Source organism: Rhinolophus sinicus, chromosome 17 (assembly GCF_057876585.1).
Source record: "Rhinolophus sinicus isolate RSI-liver-muscle chromosome 17, RSI-T2T, whole genome shotgun sequence".
Lineage (NCBI taxonomy): Eukaryota > Metazoa > Chordata > Mammalia > Chiroptera > Rhinolophidae > Rhinolophus > Rhinolophus sinicus.
Window position 1 is genome coordinate 19,017,440 of NC_142517.1, and position 18,274 is coordinate 19,035,713.

The 18,274-nt window shown below is 31.5% G+C and overlaps 1 protein-coding gene across 2 annotated transcripts in view; it reads right to left on the reverse strand.

Moving 5' to 3' along the window:
- The window catches only part of NCAM2 (neural cell adhesion molecule 2), a 446,058-nt gene that overhangs the window by 181,484 nt on the left and 246,300 nt on the right, over positions 1-18,274 (reverse strand). For both annotated transcript variants that reach the window (XM_088794499.1, XM_088794500.1), the window contains exons 2-4: positions 7,805-7,879; positions 2,975-3,181; positions 819-962 (exon numbers count right to left, since the gene is read on the reverse strand). In XM_088794499.1, the coding sequence (XP_088650625.1) occupies positions 819-962; positions 2,975-3,181; positions 7,805-7,879 (426 nt within the window). The remainder of the gene's footprint in view (positions 1-818; positions 963-2,974; positions 3,182-7,804; positions 7,880-18,274) is intronic.

Here is an 18,274-nt window from a genome sequence, read left to right on the forward strand (position 1 = left end):
GAATCATCCAAGATGGAAAGTATTTAAAAAGATTCAATTATTTTATAACTATATGCAACGCAGGTGCACTGAAAAATATTCTAAATTGAAAAACGCTCCCAATGCACAATGGTAAAGTAACATAATGTAAGCAAATTATGCTCTCAGTATGAGATGTCATATTATTCTAGAATTTCAGCTCAATCTGCATCAAAATCATAAAGACAATTTAAATGAATGTATTTTTCTTCCTCTTATCCACATGCATCTTACCATAATATTTAGAACATACAGGTATCTTTGAAAAAACAGTGTCAGAATAACCAACAGGGTTCAAACAGATATTATTTTTACTTTATATATAGTAAACCCGTGAAATCACATTTGAATTATAATATGTACAATTTGAATGCACCAGGATTGATTCCTTGGTTTACTTAGTATCCTTGTACTGTTTGTATGTCATTTCTTCTTGGATAGAGCAGGGCCATCAACCTTTTTCTGTAAATCTCCAGATGCTAACCATTGTAGGCTTCACAGGCCAAATCATCTGTGTCACAGCTGCTGAACCCTGCCCCCAAAGCAGCCATACAACTATGTAACAATCAGGCTTGTCTGCATTCTCATAGTATCTTACGAAAACAGCAGAGACGCTGAATTTGGCTTGAGGTCCATAGTTTGCCAGCCCCTAATTTAGAGCTTTAAGTTTCTCAAGTAGTTGCTTGATGCTTAGGGTCGAAAATTCCAATTTCTATATTCGGTTAAGTAGATTCAGTCTTTAAAGAAAAAATCACAGTGTTATTAGAACATATAACGTAGGGAGTTACCAAAATACTAACTGTCGGAAATAGCGGTGACTTCCTCATTATGATACAACCAGCTGACAACAGGTGCAGGCGAACTGCTAACTCGGCAAACCACTTCCGCATCCTCCCCTTGTTTGAATTCTTGAGGCGACACCACTTCTCTGAAAGTGAGTTTTTCTGTATCAAGAAAGTAAAACAAACCATAAAAGTATTACCACTTATTTCTCCTAATAACATAGTCCAGAATCTGTGATGATTGATGTTATTAATAAAATAATTAGTTATAGTTAGGTCCTTTAAAATCTTAAGCTAGATAATTGCATTCCTCTACCTTATAAATCCTCACTTCACAATCCCACACTAGGGTCTTATATGAACTGGAGTCTGCCCTGCAGCTCTGACCCCAATTTCTCCTCTCTTCCTAGTATCTGTGCTCCAGGCAAACTGTCCTCTTTGCGGTATCTTCAACACTTCAGGTTTGTTCACACCCCCGAGAATTTGCACTCTTTGATTTCTTCAGAGTTCTGCTGGACCTCTGCAGAGAAAATAGCCATCGCTCTCTTCCCATTTCAACTCTCTGTCTCTACTCCACTTAATTTCTTTACTATAGTATACTATGACATGTATAGCCAGCATCTATGTAGTTTTTAAGCTCATTTATTGTTTGTCTGTCTCTGCTCACTAAAATATAAGTACCAAGTGGCCTGAGACATATTCTGTTTTAGTCACTACTGAGTCTCTAGGACTTAAAATATCGTCTGCCATGTAGTAGACACCTAATGTAATAAACGCCCAGTGAATATGTACAATGAATGAACGTGGTTATTTATGCCTGATTAGAAATTTTCATGAGAGTAATCTGTTGTTCTTCCAAGGAAAATAAAAACAGTACTTTACCTTCACAAATAAAACATCAGGGAGCTTGCTTGGTATAATTTAAAGTAATGTGCAATCTTTCCAAACATTATGTCTATGAAGTGACTATTTCAATTTTTTTTCTATGTATGAAATAGGTTCAGTAGGGGTCACATAAATAGTAAAAATTTCTTGAGGAACAGAGGGAGAGAAAAAGCCAAAGCAGGAAAAAAGGAGGGTAACAATGTGTCTACAAATTGCCCTGGTCATCAAAGAGGAAGTCATGTTGTGGCAATGCTTTCTTTCTTTCTTTTTTTTTTTTTTTTTTAATTTTATTTATAGAATAAAACAAGCAAGCAAGCAAACAAACAACAATAAAAAATTAAAAAAAAAAAACAAAAAACAAAAAAAAAACAAACAAAAAAACAAACAAACAAACAAAGCTATAAGGAAGAGATGTCTTATAAATGTTTTCTAAACATTTTTATAATTTTCCCCTGGTAGAAATGTTAACTACGTACCACACTCAATCATAAGGCATTGTTCTAAGCACTTTATGCAATATTAATTAGTGCAGTCCTCAAAAATAATCTACTATGTTATCTATTTTATAGATGAAGAAACTGAAGACACAAAGGTTAGGCGATTGCTAAAGACCCCAAAAGGAAGTGATGGAGACAGGTTTCAGACCCAGAGAGTCAACAGTGCTCCTAAACAGGTTAATGATCCCTAAATGTAAGAAGGGGAAAGGAATGCAAGAAACAATCCATCTCAAATCATAAACTAAAGTGTAAGCGTGGAAACGCTTGTGAATGAAATGCCTGGCAGCGAAGAATCCAGCTAGATAGTATGTATTCTCCATGAGATGAGTTTTCAGCTTTTTTTGTCTACTCCTGTTCACTGACCCTCCCCCAGCTCTCATTCTAGACTGCTTGCTGCTATCACATATGCAATTCCATTTGCTCTAACCATGACCTTTGATTTTAGAGTGAAAAAGTACTATAAATTTCATACCACTAAATGAAACTACTGTTCTCTACTTATCTAGCAGATTCTTAATGGCCTAAGGACATTAAAATATCTCCATCTGTATTATTCAACCAACATAACTGACTCCATCTACAATGTTTATGGTCAACTATTACCTATTCTTTATTTTATTTTAGAGAGCCACTATGGTAAAACACAAACAAGCTGATCATAAACTGTTAAGGTCTTAGAACAGTGATTAGCACAGAGCTCTAAATGAGTGTTAGTTTTAATTAAATGTATTTTATTCTGTTCGAATTTTTACACGACCACAATTTCAATCAACTGATAAACACATGACTTACGGTAAATTTCCAAAACGACTGTAGCTTCTTGTGTCTGTCCTTTGGCGTCCGTTGCTTGACAACGATATATCCCTGCATCTTCTATATTTGCATTGTAGATTGTTAATCGTGACCTAACACCTTCCTTTTGCACCACTACCCTCTGTGTTGAAATGATCTTCTCTCCTTGAGGATTATACCAATCTATACTCTCAGGTTCACCAATTGCTACAAAGAGTCATGGAAAAGAAATGTTAGAAAATTTGTTTCAAGTGTTTGTTTTCACGTTGGCATGTACTTATTATCTAACAACTTTTAACAATTTAGAAAAAAAATGTAAATGAGAAAAGACTGGAAATGTAAAAGTCTTACAAAATTGAAAGTAAACACAAATGTTAGAATACATCTCCATCCTTATTTATCCAACGTGCCCATTTGAGTAAGCAAAACCCAAAAGTTCCACAGGAAACATTTGGTACAATATTTAAACTCTAATAGTTGAATCTTTACCATACTAGTCTATGGATTATTACTTCATTAAATTATGAAATTGCCTTGGACATGGCATCAGACATAAATTATACTTGATAGATACATCTGAAAGAAACACTATCACTAACATGATTTATTTCACCTGTTCCATTCTTTTTACTAGGGTCAGGGGACCAAACTTCTTTCTCTGATAAAGCAGGGCTCATAAAAATGTAAATCTTCTACAAATTGAACTTTGGCTTTTGACAATACTAAATTTTGAAATAATATCCCAAGTTGTTATAGTTGTACAGATCAAGCCAAATACTATTTTTAATAGGAAGCCCTGATCTCTTTTCCCAGTTGATATGCTTACTTTCATCATTTTAATCTAAAACTGTTAACTATTTAATCATATGATAATTAGAATGCGTTGAAATGATACTTATACACTGCTAGGCAATTACAACCAAATCATTACAGAGTAAACATATATTTAAGTTTTCCAATTCAGAATCTAGGTTATTATCCTTTTTTTAAAAGTTGAAGCTCCCCGTATTTGCTTTTAGTCACCAAAAGGATGTATTTCACCTAATTACTTGAAAGATAATTTGTGGAAGCAGCATACACTATTAACTCAAAAGTATCAGGGGGAAATGTATAAAGTTAGCGAACATCTGCAGGACCTCTTTGAAGAAAATTGTTCCTTCTTATTTTTTCCCCCCAAGAAATGGATTCAGAAACAAATTAGTATCCTTTCTATATCAAATTAGACATGCTGGAGCAAAAAGTATGAAAGAAAGTTTAGTTAAATCTTAAATGGATCTCAATTATGTTATCTCCAGTTTTTCTGAACAGACCATGATACTACAGTGCTTATAGGATAACTCATTTAGGGGGGCATTTCATTATGTCCCTCCTCCGTACAGCAGTCAGAAAAGAATAATTTAAATGAACATCACTGTAACTTTAGACTACACAAAATATTTTATACAGTAAATTATATAGGATACTTTGAAATATTTCAGAAATTTTATTCTGAATAATACAGTATAAAATTTGATTATCATGGAGAGTTTATTCGGGATTTTCAGAGAAGGTCGTAATTCTTTTTTTTGGCATCTCTAGTAAGTGATAATTTCCAATAAAACTTTTGTGTTATTTTATTGATAAGACTGGAGTACGGAAAACTAATAAATACCACAGAACTTTTTATTTTCTTGTAAATATAGTATAAAAAATTGTTTGCTATACATGATAGACTCTCATTTAGCTCTCTGAGGGTTTGATTACCTCTGACTAGCCTAAATTTAAGACATATTTATTTCTTGAGTTTCAGGTGTCTATGTTTTAAGACACAAGTAAACTTTGGAGTTGTATCAACATAGTTACCATTGTAGTGGAAAAAAATACAGGTGAGTTTTCTGCATGGGTTTCCCACATCTTTATTTTTAGATTCTTGTTTTATACTATATTTAACATAAATAGGGAGAGTGCCATAATAACAGGACTGATCTTGGTTATCTTCATATAAAAAGAAAAAAATTAATTGTTTTGCCTTAATATTAAGAGCAAAACAGTACCGCTGAACAATGTTAATTCATAATTTCAAGTGATGTCCTAATTTTACCTTATGTAATAAACAGGCAGTTACATAATTTATATGATCATGATATGCAACTGAGAAAATAATACACTTTCATTTTCAAAACTGACTTCTAAATATTTCATTCTTCTGTGATTATGTGATACGATGTGCATTTTTGTGCATGAAATATAGATGAGGTGTAGAAGCAATGACCTACATTCTTATTTCAAAGTTCTGATGACACAATAAATAATGTTGAACCAATCTCTCCCTTGGTCTCTGCTTTTCTATTTCTCAATATACAAAAATATGCATCAACAGACCTAACAATTCAGACCTTCAAGAAGGCAAACATATGAAGAATCATAGCCTCTATTAGTTTTTCATAATACATGATTAACTTAACAGAAAATAACATAACATATAATATATGCTATATACAGTTATAATATATGATAATATATAATCCATATACCATGGATATGTTATTGGGTCTAGGTTTCTATTTTTATTGATTTTAATAATAATAATAATAAATATGCTATGCCATTTTCAAGACAACTTTTATAATGCATTTTATTTCAGAAATGCCTATTTAAATCCAGTTTTGAATTGCTTACATATAAACAGAAACAGAAATGATTTAAAATTACTCTAAAAAGAAATTTTGGCACTAAATGAATAATTTTTAAAATTATAGGTGTGAAGGTTTTTACAAATAAAATAAATATGATGAAGGTAAAGAGAAGTATCATGTGTTCATTTATGAGTTCTATAGTACACTCAATTAGAATTTGATACTTAAGTATTTAAATGTCTTCTAAAACTAGACTACTATCTGTCACCATACATCCAAATTAACTCAAAATTGATCAAACACCTAAATATAACACCTAAAACAATAACTTACAGAGAAGAAAATATAAGTACTAAACTTGTGGACATTGACTTTAGAAATTATTTTACAAATTAGACCTCAAAGGAAAGGGAAGTAAAAGCAAAAAAGAATGGGACTGAATCTAACTAAACAGCTTCTGCACAGGAAAAGAAAATGTCAATGAAACAAAGAGGCAACCAACACATTGGGAGAAGATATTTGCAAACAAAACCTCTGATAAGGGGCTAATAATCCAAAATACATAAAGAACTCTCAACTCAACAATCAAAAAACAAACAACCCAATTAAAAAAGGGGCAGAGGATCTGAACAGACACTTCTCCCAAGAAGACATACAAACGGCCAATGGGTATATGAAAAAATGCTCAATTTCACTAGCTATTAGGGAAATGTAAATCAAAACCACAATGAGATACCACCTTCATACATGTCAGATTGGCTATTAATAAAAAGTATTGATGAAGAAAAAGGAATCGTCATACACTGCTGGTAGGAGTGTAAATTGGTACAGCCACTATGGAAAATAGTATGGAGATTAGACAAAAAATTCAGAGTAGAATTCCATATGACCCAGCAATCCCTCTCCTGGGTATCTACCCCAAAAATTCTGAAAATATTTATCCATAAAGACACATGTACCCCTATGCTCAACGCAGCATTATTCATGGTGACCAAGACATGCAAACAATCAAAGTGTCCTTCAGTAGATGATTGGATCAAGAAGATGTGCTATATATATATATATATATATATATATATATATATATATATATGCACACACAAACACACATATATACGTATATATATGTGTGTGTGTGTGTATATATATATATATATATACACAAACATATATATGTGTACATATATGTATATATACACAATGGACTATTATTTGGCCATAAAAATATGAATTAGTGCCATTTGGGACAACATGGATGGATCTTGAGATTATCATGCTAAGCGAAATAAGTCAGAAAAAGTCTAGAACCATATGATTTCACTCATATGTGGTATATAAAACTGAAAACAACAAATTAACAAGACAAACAAACAAGCAAAAACTCACAGACACAGACAACAGTTTCTTGATTACCAGAGGGTGAGGGGGTAGAGGAGTAATAGGAAAGGGTACAGGGGGTCAAATATATGGTGATTTGACTTTGGGTAGTGAACATACAATGCAATATAGAGATAATGTATTTTAGAATTGTACACTTGAAACCTATATAATTTTATTAACCAATGTCACCGCAATAAATTTAATAAAGAAGAGAAACATTAAATGTCTTCTGAAAAAGTTCTGCATATGCATGATTAAATGGAATGAGGTCCACATAATTTCCCACAGGTATTATGATATATGATATTTTTGATTAATAGTCACAGAAATCTTGCGATTTTTTCCTGATTAAATAAACTACCTTTTGTTTTTTTAAATCACTCTCCATAAGGATGGATTTTATTTGCTTTTTTCTAAAATTTTCAGCAGGTGTAACTCTAGTGCTGTACACCATATCTAATTTATTTTTTGCATTTTTACAAAGATAGCTAGCTTAGCTATAATATTTACATTCATCCTAATAATATTTAGACAGGAATGATATTTGAATTGATTTAAGTATTGTGCATACGTTATGTTTCATATTAAGTTATTTTCAAAATAAATGAGCTAATTTGTTTCACAGTCAAAATTAATGACAAAAATTAATATAAAAAAATTCATATTGTTTAATATGCAAAATATGGTTAACACTTATCCAATCATTATAAACCCAATGATAACATAAGATATTATTCTTAGAGAATTGAGTTTTCATCACTTAAAATTTGCCAATATATACTAAATAATTAAAGCATAAAACGAGTTATCTGAAAATATTTGTAGAAACACGTACCTGTACATGTGAAGAATTTAGATTCACCCACACTGAGCTCTACTTTGCTAAGTGAAATTGTCACTTGAAGAAGAGCTGAAAAAAATATTTAAGTAACAATTGATTAGGTTTTCAACATGAATTCTAAGATTTTTATTATATGACCTATAGATTACACCCCCCCCCATTTTTTTATTGCCTGCCATAGCAGTTTTGTAAAATACGATCGAACAACAAAATGTCTGTTACATTTTATTATGCATTTCACAACCAGACCAAATACAGGACTTATTCAAGCTAATATTCTGAAATGTGTTTGTCAAGTAAATGAGCAAATTCATACTCAGACAGATGTTTCAAATTTATATGCTTGGTTCAAATATGCTACAAGATTGGGAAATCACTAAAGAAAAAATCTGCCTCAAATTTGGAACCTTGTTGAAAGAGTAAACTCTAAACTGTTATTACAATAACAAAAATCTAAATTAAATACATTTTGACTATGTATGAAAATACTTCCACCAAAGGAGGCATACGCAGGGCAAACAGGGAGCATTGTACAGGAAAAGGTAAATGAACATTGATTATCACAAAATAAATAAGTTAAGTGAAGCAATCAGAACAGCTGCAATAAAATAAAGGAGATGTTCAATAACTTCGTTCTCAAGTTTGAAATAAAAAAGCTGAATATTCCAAAATTTTAGAAGATAATTGAAATTGTTTTAACACAAATTAAAATACTTATAATTCTAATCATTTGATGGAAAAGATAGTGTGACCACTCCCTAAAAGCTCTATTCCACTGCTTCCAGAAATGCATACCGAGGTTTCAGTAAAGTAATGGAGCCACAAGGAAAACAATGTAAAAATTAGAGTAGACGTCAGCACTAGGAATTTGGGATCATAGTAACCAAAATATGGGCGGATTACACAGACAGAGTTTCCAAACTTGTCTAGAAAAAGAGGTGCTACAGAACACCAGGTAACACTAGAGCAAAATAAAAGTCATCTTAGTATAAGAAAGATAGTAATAAATCAGCCCACTGGCAAGAGGGAAATGATAAGGAAAGTTGTCTTTGCTACCCTGTGTAGGAGGAACGTATTTCTCCTTAATTAACCACATTTCTGCCCTATGCCAGGTTTGAGATTTTAACTATAAACACATAATCTTTGGAAAACTCCAAGCTGAAAAATTCAACTAAAGAGCAGTGTCACATGTGGGTGTCTCACAGCTCAGAGACAGAAGTGAACAGAAACCCCTTTCAGAAGAACTATTATACAATCATCAGCCCAGACTACCCAAGATTCTAAAAAATGAAGTTCTCTTTAACCTGAACTCATATTCTGACGTAATAAAACGCATGGTAAGATAAGGTATTATGAGCAAGAGTAAGGTGAAATGACCATGAACCGTGAAATTTCAGAAAATAGAAAGCAACAAAGGAACAAGACAAATAAACAAAAACTCGTAGACACAGACAACAGTTTAGTGGTTACCAGACGGTAAGGGGAGAGGGGGGTGGTAGATGACGGTAAAGGGGGTCAAATATATGGTGATGGAGGGAGAACTGACTCTGGGTGTTGACTAAACAATGTGATATATAGATGGTGTATTACAGAATTTGACACTTGAAACCTACCGTGTTTCCCTGATAATAGGACCTAGCTGACCATCAGCTCTAATGCATCTTTTGGAGCAAAAATTAATGTAAGACCCAGTGTTATATTATATTTATTATATTATATTATACCAAATATTATATATATATATATATATATATATATATATATATATATATATATATATATATATAATACATTATATTATATATCTAGTCTTATATTAAAATAACATCAGGTCTTATATTAATTTTTGCTCCAAAAGATGTAATTTTACTATCCACTAAATCCACTAAGTTTATCACTCCAATAAACTTAAAAAATAAATAAATAAATAAATAAATAAATAAATAAATAAATAAATAAAAAGATTTGGACAAGAATGTAACATAATTATGCTGAAAAATGTTTAAAGAAATAAAACGTAGAATCAAAAACATGAGAAAGGAAAACATTTATCAAGGAATACTTGTCAAATGTGTTTAAACTCTTAAAATATGTTTCCTTGTATTCCCTATCATCAATTGATATATTGCTTCTTTTTTCAGGAAACCTATCTGGGAAACAGGCAGGGCCACACGGCTTTCAATTATTTCCTCTTAGTCTTAGGTCCTGTTTTGATTGATTATTTCTTAATACTCAGTGCTTGGCACATTATATGAGCTCAACAAGTCTTCGATAAGTCTAATATTTCAGAAACAGGTTAAGAAAAGCACAGAAGTGAGACTAGAAAGAAACCAGTAGAACCAAGAAACAAGAGTGAGTTTAAAAATTAAAACAAATCGGATTTCAGTGGTAATTCACAGAAGAAGGCTTTTAAGAAGTAACTAATCCCGTCAAGGTTCAATTGGCAAATTGCAGAAGTTAAGCAATTTGAGATCGCGCTTATAAGAAGCTTCAATCTAAAGAGATCGATGGGCTTTAGGGAATGCACTATTCTAGGCATGTGGTCAGGGGTTTTATAATTTGGGGAAGGTTTGGGTATACCTATGGATAAAAGAAAAGAGGGAGAAAATTAGTAATATGGTTCAAAGACAAAAGGGAATTATGATTCTGTTCCTCTTTCTCTTTCCTCCTTTTGCTTTCTCCTTTACAACATCATCGTATTTCATGGCATCGATTACATTTTCTCCTTGGATCTTCAACTTGCCCAAAATATAATCCTGCAATTCCCAAACCCTCAGTTAGCATTCAGTTGGGATAGCGTATTTTAATTTCAAATTCTTTATATGAAAACTAAACTCATTCCCCTTCCACCAAAAATTATCCATGTTCCGTTTTCGGTGATTCTCAATCAATTTTCAAGTCTTTGAGATACAACCTCTGAAATATCACTTGTGTGCATTCTTGTTTATTTCCAACACTCTTTCCCTAATACATGCACTCATTAATTTTAATGTGAGGCATTTATTTTAATATGAGATTGTGATATATCAGATTCTAGGTTTATTTTTTTTCTGATTTCATCCCTTTAATCTCTCTTCCCATGAAAGAATTTCCCAGGCTGCTGCATGCGTTTCTAACACTGTTCAATTTCACCTTCCCATTTACTCAAAGTACTCAAAGTACATTTGTTTTGTCCAATGAATTAACGATTATACAATTTTAATTGAAATAAAACTTACCATTCCAAATTTATTTCCAATTATTCCTTCCCAATGCTTTTGCAGCTATAGAAAACAATGAATTGAATATCCCTGCCCCTTCTCTACTGACTAATTTTCCCACCACCTTGCATTTGCTCAAACTAGTTCCTCTGCCTTCATTTCCCTTATCACATCCTCTCATGGCTACATTCTATCTTCAAAGCAAAACTAAAATATCAATAACTTTACAAAATATTCTTTTATAACCCTATCAATGGCATCAACGAATAAATAACTCTGATCAGGAGACATTTTCACTAAACAAATGAAACTTACATTGTTGATAATTATATTCAGTTCTCGATCTTATTTCAGTGTAAATTCCCAGAAGTGAAGGCTCATCAACCTCACTTCTGTTGCTGGTAAATGGATGATACATGAACACATGGCACAAAATGGACAAACTCTTACCAGAGCTGACTGTACACAATAAGGACAGTATTAACGATATACAATTTTAGAATGACTTTGTTGCCTTAAATTTACTTTAAATATATCAGAGAGTTAGAGAAATGTCTGCCACTTATTACTTAAATAATTCCCACTTTTGACCTTTGAAGTATATTTGCTTTGTTAAGGAAGAGTTTATAGAAAAGACGTAACTTTAAAGATAAAGGCACTTTAAAACTCAAATACAGTTCTGGACAATTTTACTCTGATTTGTTGATGGGTGTAATAAATAACGTATATTCTTTGTAACAAAATGAAATAGAGCTTAAAATTAATTAGTTAATTTATATTAAAATACTTCGTTAATTTTTCATTTAGTACAATCAATTCACACATAAATCAGGACCATATTTTTAATGGACATTTTGATAACAGTGCTACATTTTAGGTATTAAAAGTATATAAATAAACCTCATAATTCTCTAGTTTAATACATTTGCCAAAGGGTAAATTTGCTCTAATTGATCTCCACAGATACATTAAAACATGTGTATATTAGGAAAAACCTGGAGAACTAAAATTTAAGGCCAAACCTTAATCATTGCTTTAGTTATTTAACATCCAGAACTTCTTGTAATCATTCTTGACCCATGGTCACCTCTAAAAGACTCATTTTGGACCCAAATGTCAAAAGAAAATTAAATACTTTTCTAAGGCCAAAAGTGTTCAGAGAAAACTGGACAGGAATGATATATTTGATATCTATCCAGTTAGTTACTCCATCATTTCTGGCATTTCAATTTAGGCACAAAGAAATGAAACTGGATAATGATATGGGGACTTCATTTCACTTAGAAAAAATGATATTAAGCATTTCAAATTAAAACTTCTACTTAGGGTCGGGGTTTGAAATGTTTCACTAACATCCACTGATGCTGAAAAGTCAAATTTCGATGTTTTAATTTTCTTATGTATTTGGAATAGATATAATGACTTTGAAGAAAACTGTGAAGGACATAATGCTACGTAGATTCACTACATATGAGGAACATTATTGATTAAATGATGGCATTCCTTATAAATCAGCCAATTGATTATATTTTTGTATAAGAATTGGATTGGATAGTCAAAAATGCCAGTATCATCGCAAGAGATTCTCATTTAAGGTAAGAAACGGTTTTAAACTCACAGACTAAGAAGTGGAGCCATGATAAATATATGTTCTGTGTGAACTATTCTCAAAGAAATCCATATAATATCAACCTTAAAAGTAGATTTGGGTAAATTAAACTTTTTTCTACCCAAATCAGTAAACATGTATTGACTATATGCATTTTGCTAATCATTCTTTTAAATGCTATGGTATATAAAAATAATAATCCATAAATTTATAATTTATTTGGAAAGATAATGTTAGCTAAAGAGATGAATGATAAAACATGATATTGTGTATAAATTACAGACATTATGAGATTTACACTCAAGAAGACTTTATAGAGGGCAATAAAACTTAAAAATAATAAAGATGCAGTAGATATTGTAATAAAAGAACAGAAAGAGGGAGGATATTCCAGGTCAGGTAGGACAAAAATGTTCAAAGAACATCCAAGAAATAATCAGTAGATCAATATAGATGAGGTTGATCTCATGTAGAATACTGGTAATATATAATATTATCATTGGTGAAATAGTCTTGAAAAGACATTGGAGGATCTCAAAAGCTAAAGTAAAATGTTTGGAGTTAAACTTTTGTCCACTAATTATTTTTAAATAGAAACTAACAAGACAAAATTGACATTTAGTAAAGATTAATCCAAATATAAGATGACTTACAAATTGAATTAAGGGGACAAACACTTTACATGATGATGGGAACTAAGATGGCTGGTGGTAAAGAATATGGAAAGGTGGAAATACGTGTAACAAAAAATTAATAATAGGAATTATCCGTGATTAATTAGAACACTAGTGAAAAAGTGAAAAGTAAAAGACGTTAAGATTTTCTACTTCAGTGAAATGCGAATCACCAACGTGAAAACAAATTTCAGAAGAAGAGCTAATGGAGGGGAAAATAGGAAGCTATAACTTATTTCATAAGTGAAAATTACTTTCAAAATATAACATAGGCAACATTTTAACAAAAATAACAGCTATCATTTAAAAAGTCTAAATTCATATTTATAATTTAAGTAAGCATACAAGTCAAATAGTAGATATTCAAAAGCGACATTCTTAACTTACAGGAATAGAAATGCAATGAAGCCATTGATATTTTTAAATTCGACCAGGAGACCAAGAGCCCTTTGCAATTTGATACATTTAACAGTGGCATGTAAAATGACCAGTTCATCACCTGAAGAGATTTAAAAACTGACAACTTAGTCTACATGCCTAACACAAAGCGGAGTTGAATTCACTTAAAATTCCATCAGACATGCAGAGACAGCTTAGGCACTGATGTTTCTTGATACAAGGACCTGTAACATTTTTCAAGCAGGTACTTCCCCCCCCCCCCCCCTTGGCCTCCACATCAAAGGAGTTAGAGGATTAATGAGCTTACCTCATAATTACAGAAACTCTCAAGGGGTCTAATGCATAGAAGGTCCTTATAATTTATTGATTCTACCAAATTAATATGACTTTCACATTGGAAACATATATTTTTTTGGAAACATATTTTTAAATTTTATTTTCTTTGAGAGAATTATGTACATAATTTAATTATTCACGTTTTCATTATTAAATTTTCATGTCACTGTACTACAACAGCCTAAGTGGGTTATTAGGTCTTGGAAATTGCCATGTTGTTCAAGAAAATTCAGAATTTTGGGATCATTTAAGAAAGAAATACTCAAACCAAACATTTTAGGAAATTTGATGGCTGTGAACATTTTATCAGAATTATTTTTTAAATAAATTGTTCCACCTAAGTTTACCAAATAAATGACTTTTTTAGTGTAATTCCTCTCCACCTCCATTTTTTTTTTCTTTGTACTCAAACTTTTTCCAATCTTCTCAACCCAAGTTAGGAAAATAAATAACTCAGTTGCTAGATCACCTGGGTTCTTTTAAGAACAACTGGTTTGCCTCATTAACGTTTCTCTTTCTATTGGTCCCTTGTTCTCAAGCTATATAGCCAATGTCTAACCACATTCTTCTTAAAAATTAATAAAAAATGAAACAAGCCAAAAAGAAAAGAAAAAAACACAAAGAAAATAAAAAGAAAAATCATTATTTTCCATATCTCTCCAACTACCATGGTATAAATCCTACTTCAGTTCATTACATTAATTTTCAAAAAACAAAAACAAAAAACAAAAAAACAAAAAAAAAGAACGAACTCTCCAGGCTCCTAGTCATTCTTTATTCTATTACAACTTACTTCTGGCTTCTCAATTTAACTGATTAACTTTGTTTTCCTAAAGCCAACCACAACCTTCTAGTTTTCATAGCCAATACAAATTTTCAATTTTGTTTGTTTGTTTTTTGTTTTGTTTTTTAATTCAACTGAGGATAAGTCACTGCTGGAACAATTCTTTAACTGTTCCATTCCTTGACCTCTCTATATATAGCCTCTACTCACTTTTCTGATTATTCCTATTTGAGTCTTTTCAGTTTCATCTCTTCTTCCACATATGCTTTAAATATTTGTATTTCTTAGTAATCTCCTTTTGGTTTTCTTCTCTTGGAATTCTACATTCCTTCCTCTACTGCAAACTCATACATCATATTTACTATTTGCTGGGCACTGTTTTAAGCAGTACATCTAAAATAGCTCTTTGCGTGCTTAAACATGCTACTAGGTAGTTAGGACAATTTTAGAGATGAGGACGTTGAGGCAAAGGATGGTGTCACGACTTGTTAAGGGCCACTCATCCTATGTGTGGTAAAGCCAGATTTGAACCAGCCATTTGTGCTCCATGTCTGTGATCTCAACTGCTTCAATAATGCCCTTTATATATATATATATATATATATATATATATATATATGTATATGTATATGTATATGTATATGTATATGTATATGTATATGTATATGTATATGTATATGTATATGTATATGTATATGTATGTATATGTATATGTATACGCATACGCATATATGTATATATGTATATATGTATGTATATGTATGTATATGTATGTATACATGTATATATGTATATACATACATATATATGTATGTATTATATACATATATGTATATGCATGTATATATATGTATATATGTATATATAATACCCAGGATAATTATGCCAATTGTAAACAATCAAAACTCACTTTCCATTTGCCCACCATCCTGTCCATATATTAATCATAGATAGAATATGTGTGTAGGTCTGTGTACTTCCCTATCATCATTTTTGAGGTCTGTAAACATATTTGCTAATACCTATTATACTTCTTTACTTTGAAAAAAAAAAGTTCGCATTTCTCAAAGTCAGCATCTCAAAACCCAAGAACATTCTCTTCCCGTCTTATCCCATTCTTTCTTCTTTATCTTAAATTATGCTATTATTATCTATTGAATCCCATTTCCCATTAAAAAAAATAGAAGCATCCAAGATTTATTGAACCTCTTCTCTCTGACATATAAAACTCATGAAATACAACTCATTTTTCCTTTAAATATGGTTCTGTTTTGCATCCTTGCTGGTTTTGTTTTATTTCTCACCATTGGTAACCTGGTCTAGTGAGTGGTCTGGAAAATGCAAAAGGTCGGGTATTGGGGTAAGGGTTCATCAGAAACATCCGAGGAAGTGTGTGTGTTTGTCTGTGTGTTTCTGCCGTATGGGCATTTTGTTTGTTTGTTTTGGTTTTGATTTGGTTTTGGACCCATCCCTAGAAACTCTAATTTAATATATCTGATGTAGGACTTAAACTTTTTTTCTCATTATTTTTTAATTCAAGTTTATTGGGGTGACAATCTATAATTTAACAAGATCACAGGCTGATCCATGTGCACTTTAAAATGTGATCAGCACTGGGACATACTGTGACAATCCAACAGATTTACCATTCTGTAATAAAAATATACTTCCCATTGTTTATAGACAAAAACCAAACTCCTTCACAGCTAACATGTAATATCTTTCACAATCTGAACATGACCTTACTTTACTCAACTTTATTTCCTGCCACTTGCCAGGTATAAAAGCAAAACCAAATAAAACTAAAATATACACAATAGTTCAACTATCAGGAAATTTTGCAAATAGGCCCCACTTTCCTATACCACTATGTATTTTTGAATTGTTTTCCTTATTCACTGGAGGCTTGTCTTTTTTCTCATCTTAGGACATGCCTATCACTTCTTGTTAAAGACTTACTTGAGTCCTCCAGGCAGTAATTCATACCCTTCAATATTTGCTAAAGTCCTGTAGTACTTTCTCTTAGAGCACTTAATGCATTGCATTAAAATATGTTACAGATTTTATAATTGTAATAAGCAAAGAAATTAATTTCCATATTATCTTAAAGGCATTATATTCCCTTATTCATGCTCATTTAGTGCTATACTATTTCCCTGTAGCAATTAACATATGTTCAATTTTGTGTGCATGCCTGTTTCTCTGCTGGAGTATTTATTGTTGGAAAAATATCTTATTCATCTTAGTTTGTCCACCGAGCTAAGGGTCTGGAAAAGAGTACATGCTAAAAGAGTCCATGCTATTTTAAAATAAAGTAAATAAACATTTATTCATATATTTCCATGAATGTTTCTGTTGGTTAAATCCAATAAAAAGCAGTTTTAAATTTATTTTTATTCTCTGTAGACTATTTTATTTTTGAGAACATATATCTTGCCAAACCTACAAAAATTTGCATAAAGTAGTGACATGTTGACTTTTGAGTAAAAAGTTTTGATACAATGTAATTGTTCAGTAATTGTGTGCATGTTTGTTTCAATTCAAACACGAATTCTACAAGTGAACATAAAATGTACAATATGCCATCCAAATTACAGGTACTCAGAAACTACCTCATATTAAAAATAGGCAATGCAAACTAAAAGAAGAGCAAATCAGGTTTAAAAAGGAAGAGAGAACTAAAAGTGAAGATGAGAAGATTTGTAAGGAATTGTTAAAAAAAAATGATGAGCTTGGGAAGACCACAGAGGTGAGGTCATATATTTTATAACCATTACACTCTCACCTGTCATTGAACCATAGCACGAAGCAAAATTAACCACATTATATTGAGATTCTCCCAAATGTCAAACATAAAGAAAGATCTGGACTCACCATAAAATTAAAGTGAATACATCATACTAAAGAGGAAATATTTGTGACATAAAGTTTATGCTGATATAAATATATTGTTTTAAAAATGGATATGATATTTGTTTCCAAAATACATTGTTTGAAATGAAGTAGCATGTGGTAATCTTAAAAACAGGATATGGAACTTGCAACTCCAAATATAATTTAAATACATTTTGTTGCATAAATACTCATCAAAATAGTTTATTAATAAAAGTAAAATAATTACCTATGGTACTTTAATATTCATAAAACAGCAAGTAATATGATAATGTTTCCCATATTTTTAAAAGTCAGTCTTTTTTATATATCACTTAATGTAAATAAAAGTAGAAAACAACCCTTTATGCCAATTAGACAGGAATGTGGTCTGCGTGATGAGTGAAATGATTTGTGCTTGTGTGATCGTCAGGCCTCCAGTCTATTACCAGACCAGGAACAACTCAGTCATCACTTATTTTGAATGTGACATTTAATTAAAAGTAAAATCTTATGAAGACACAGCTAGGTCCAAGTTCTCCATTGAGTCCAAGTTTATTTCAACAGGCACCACTTAGACATGTAAGTTAT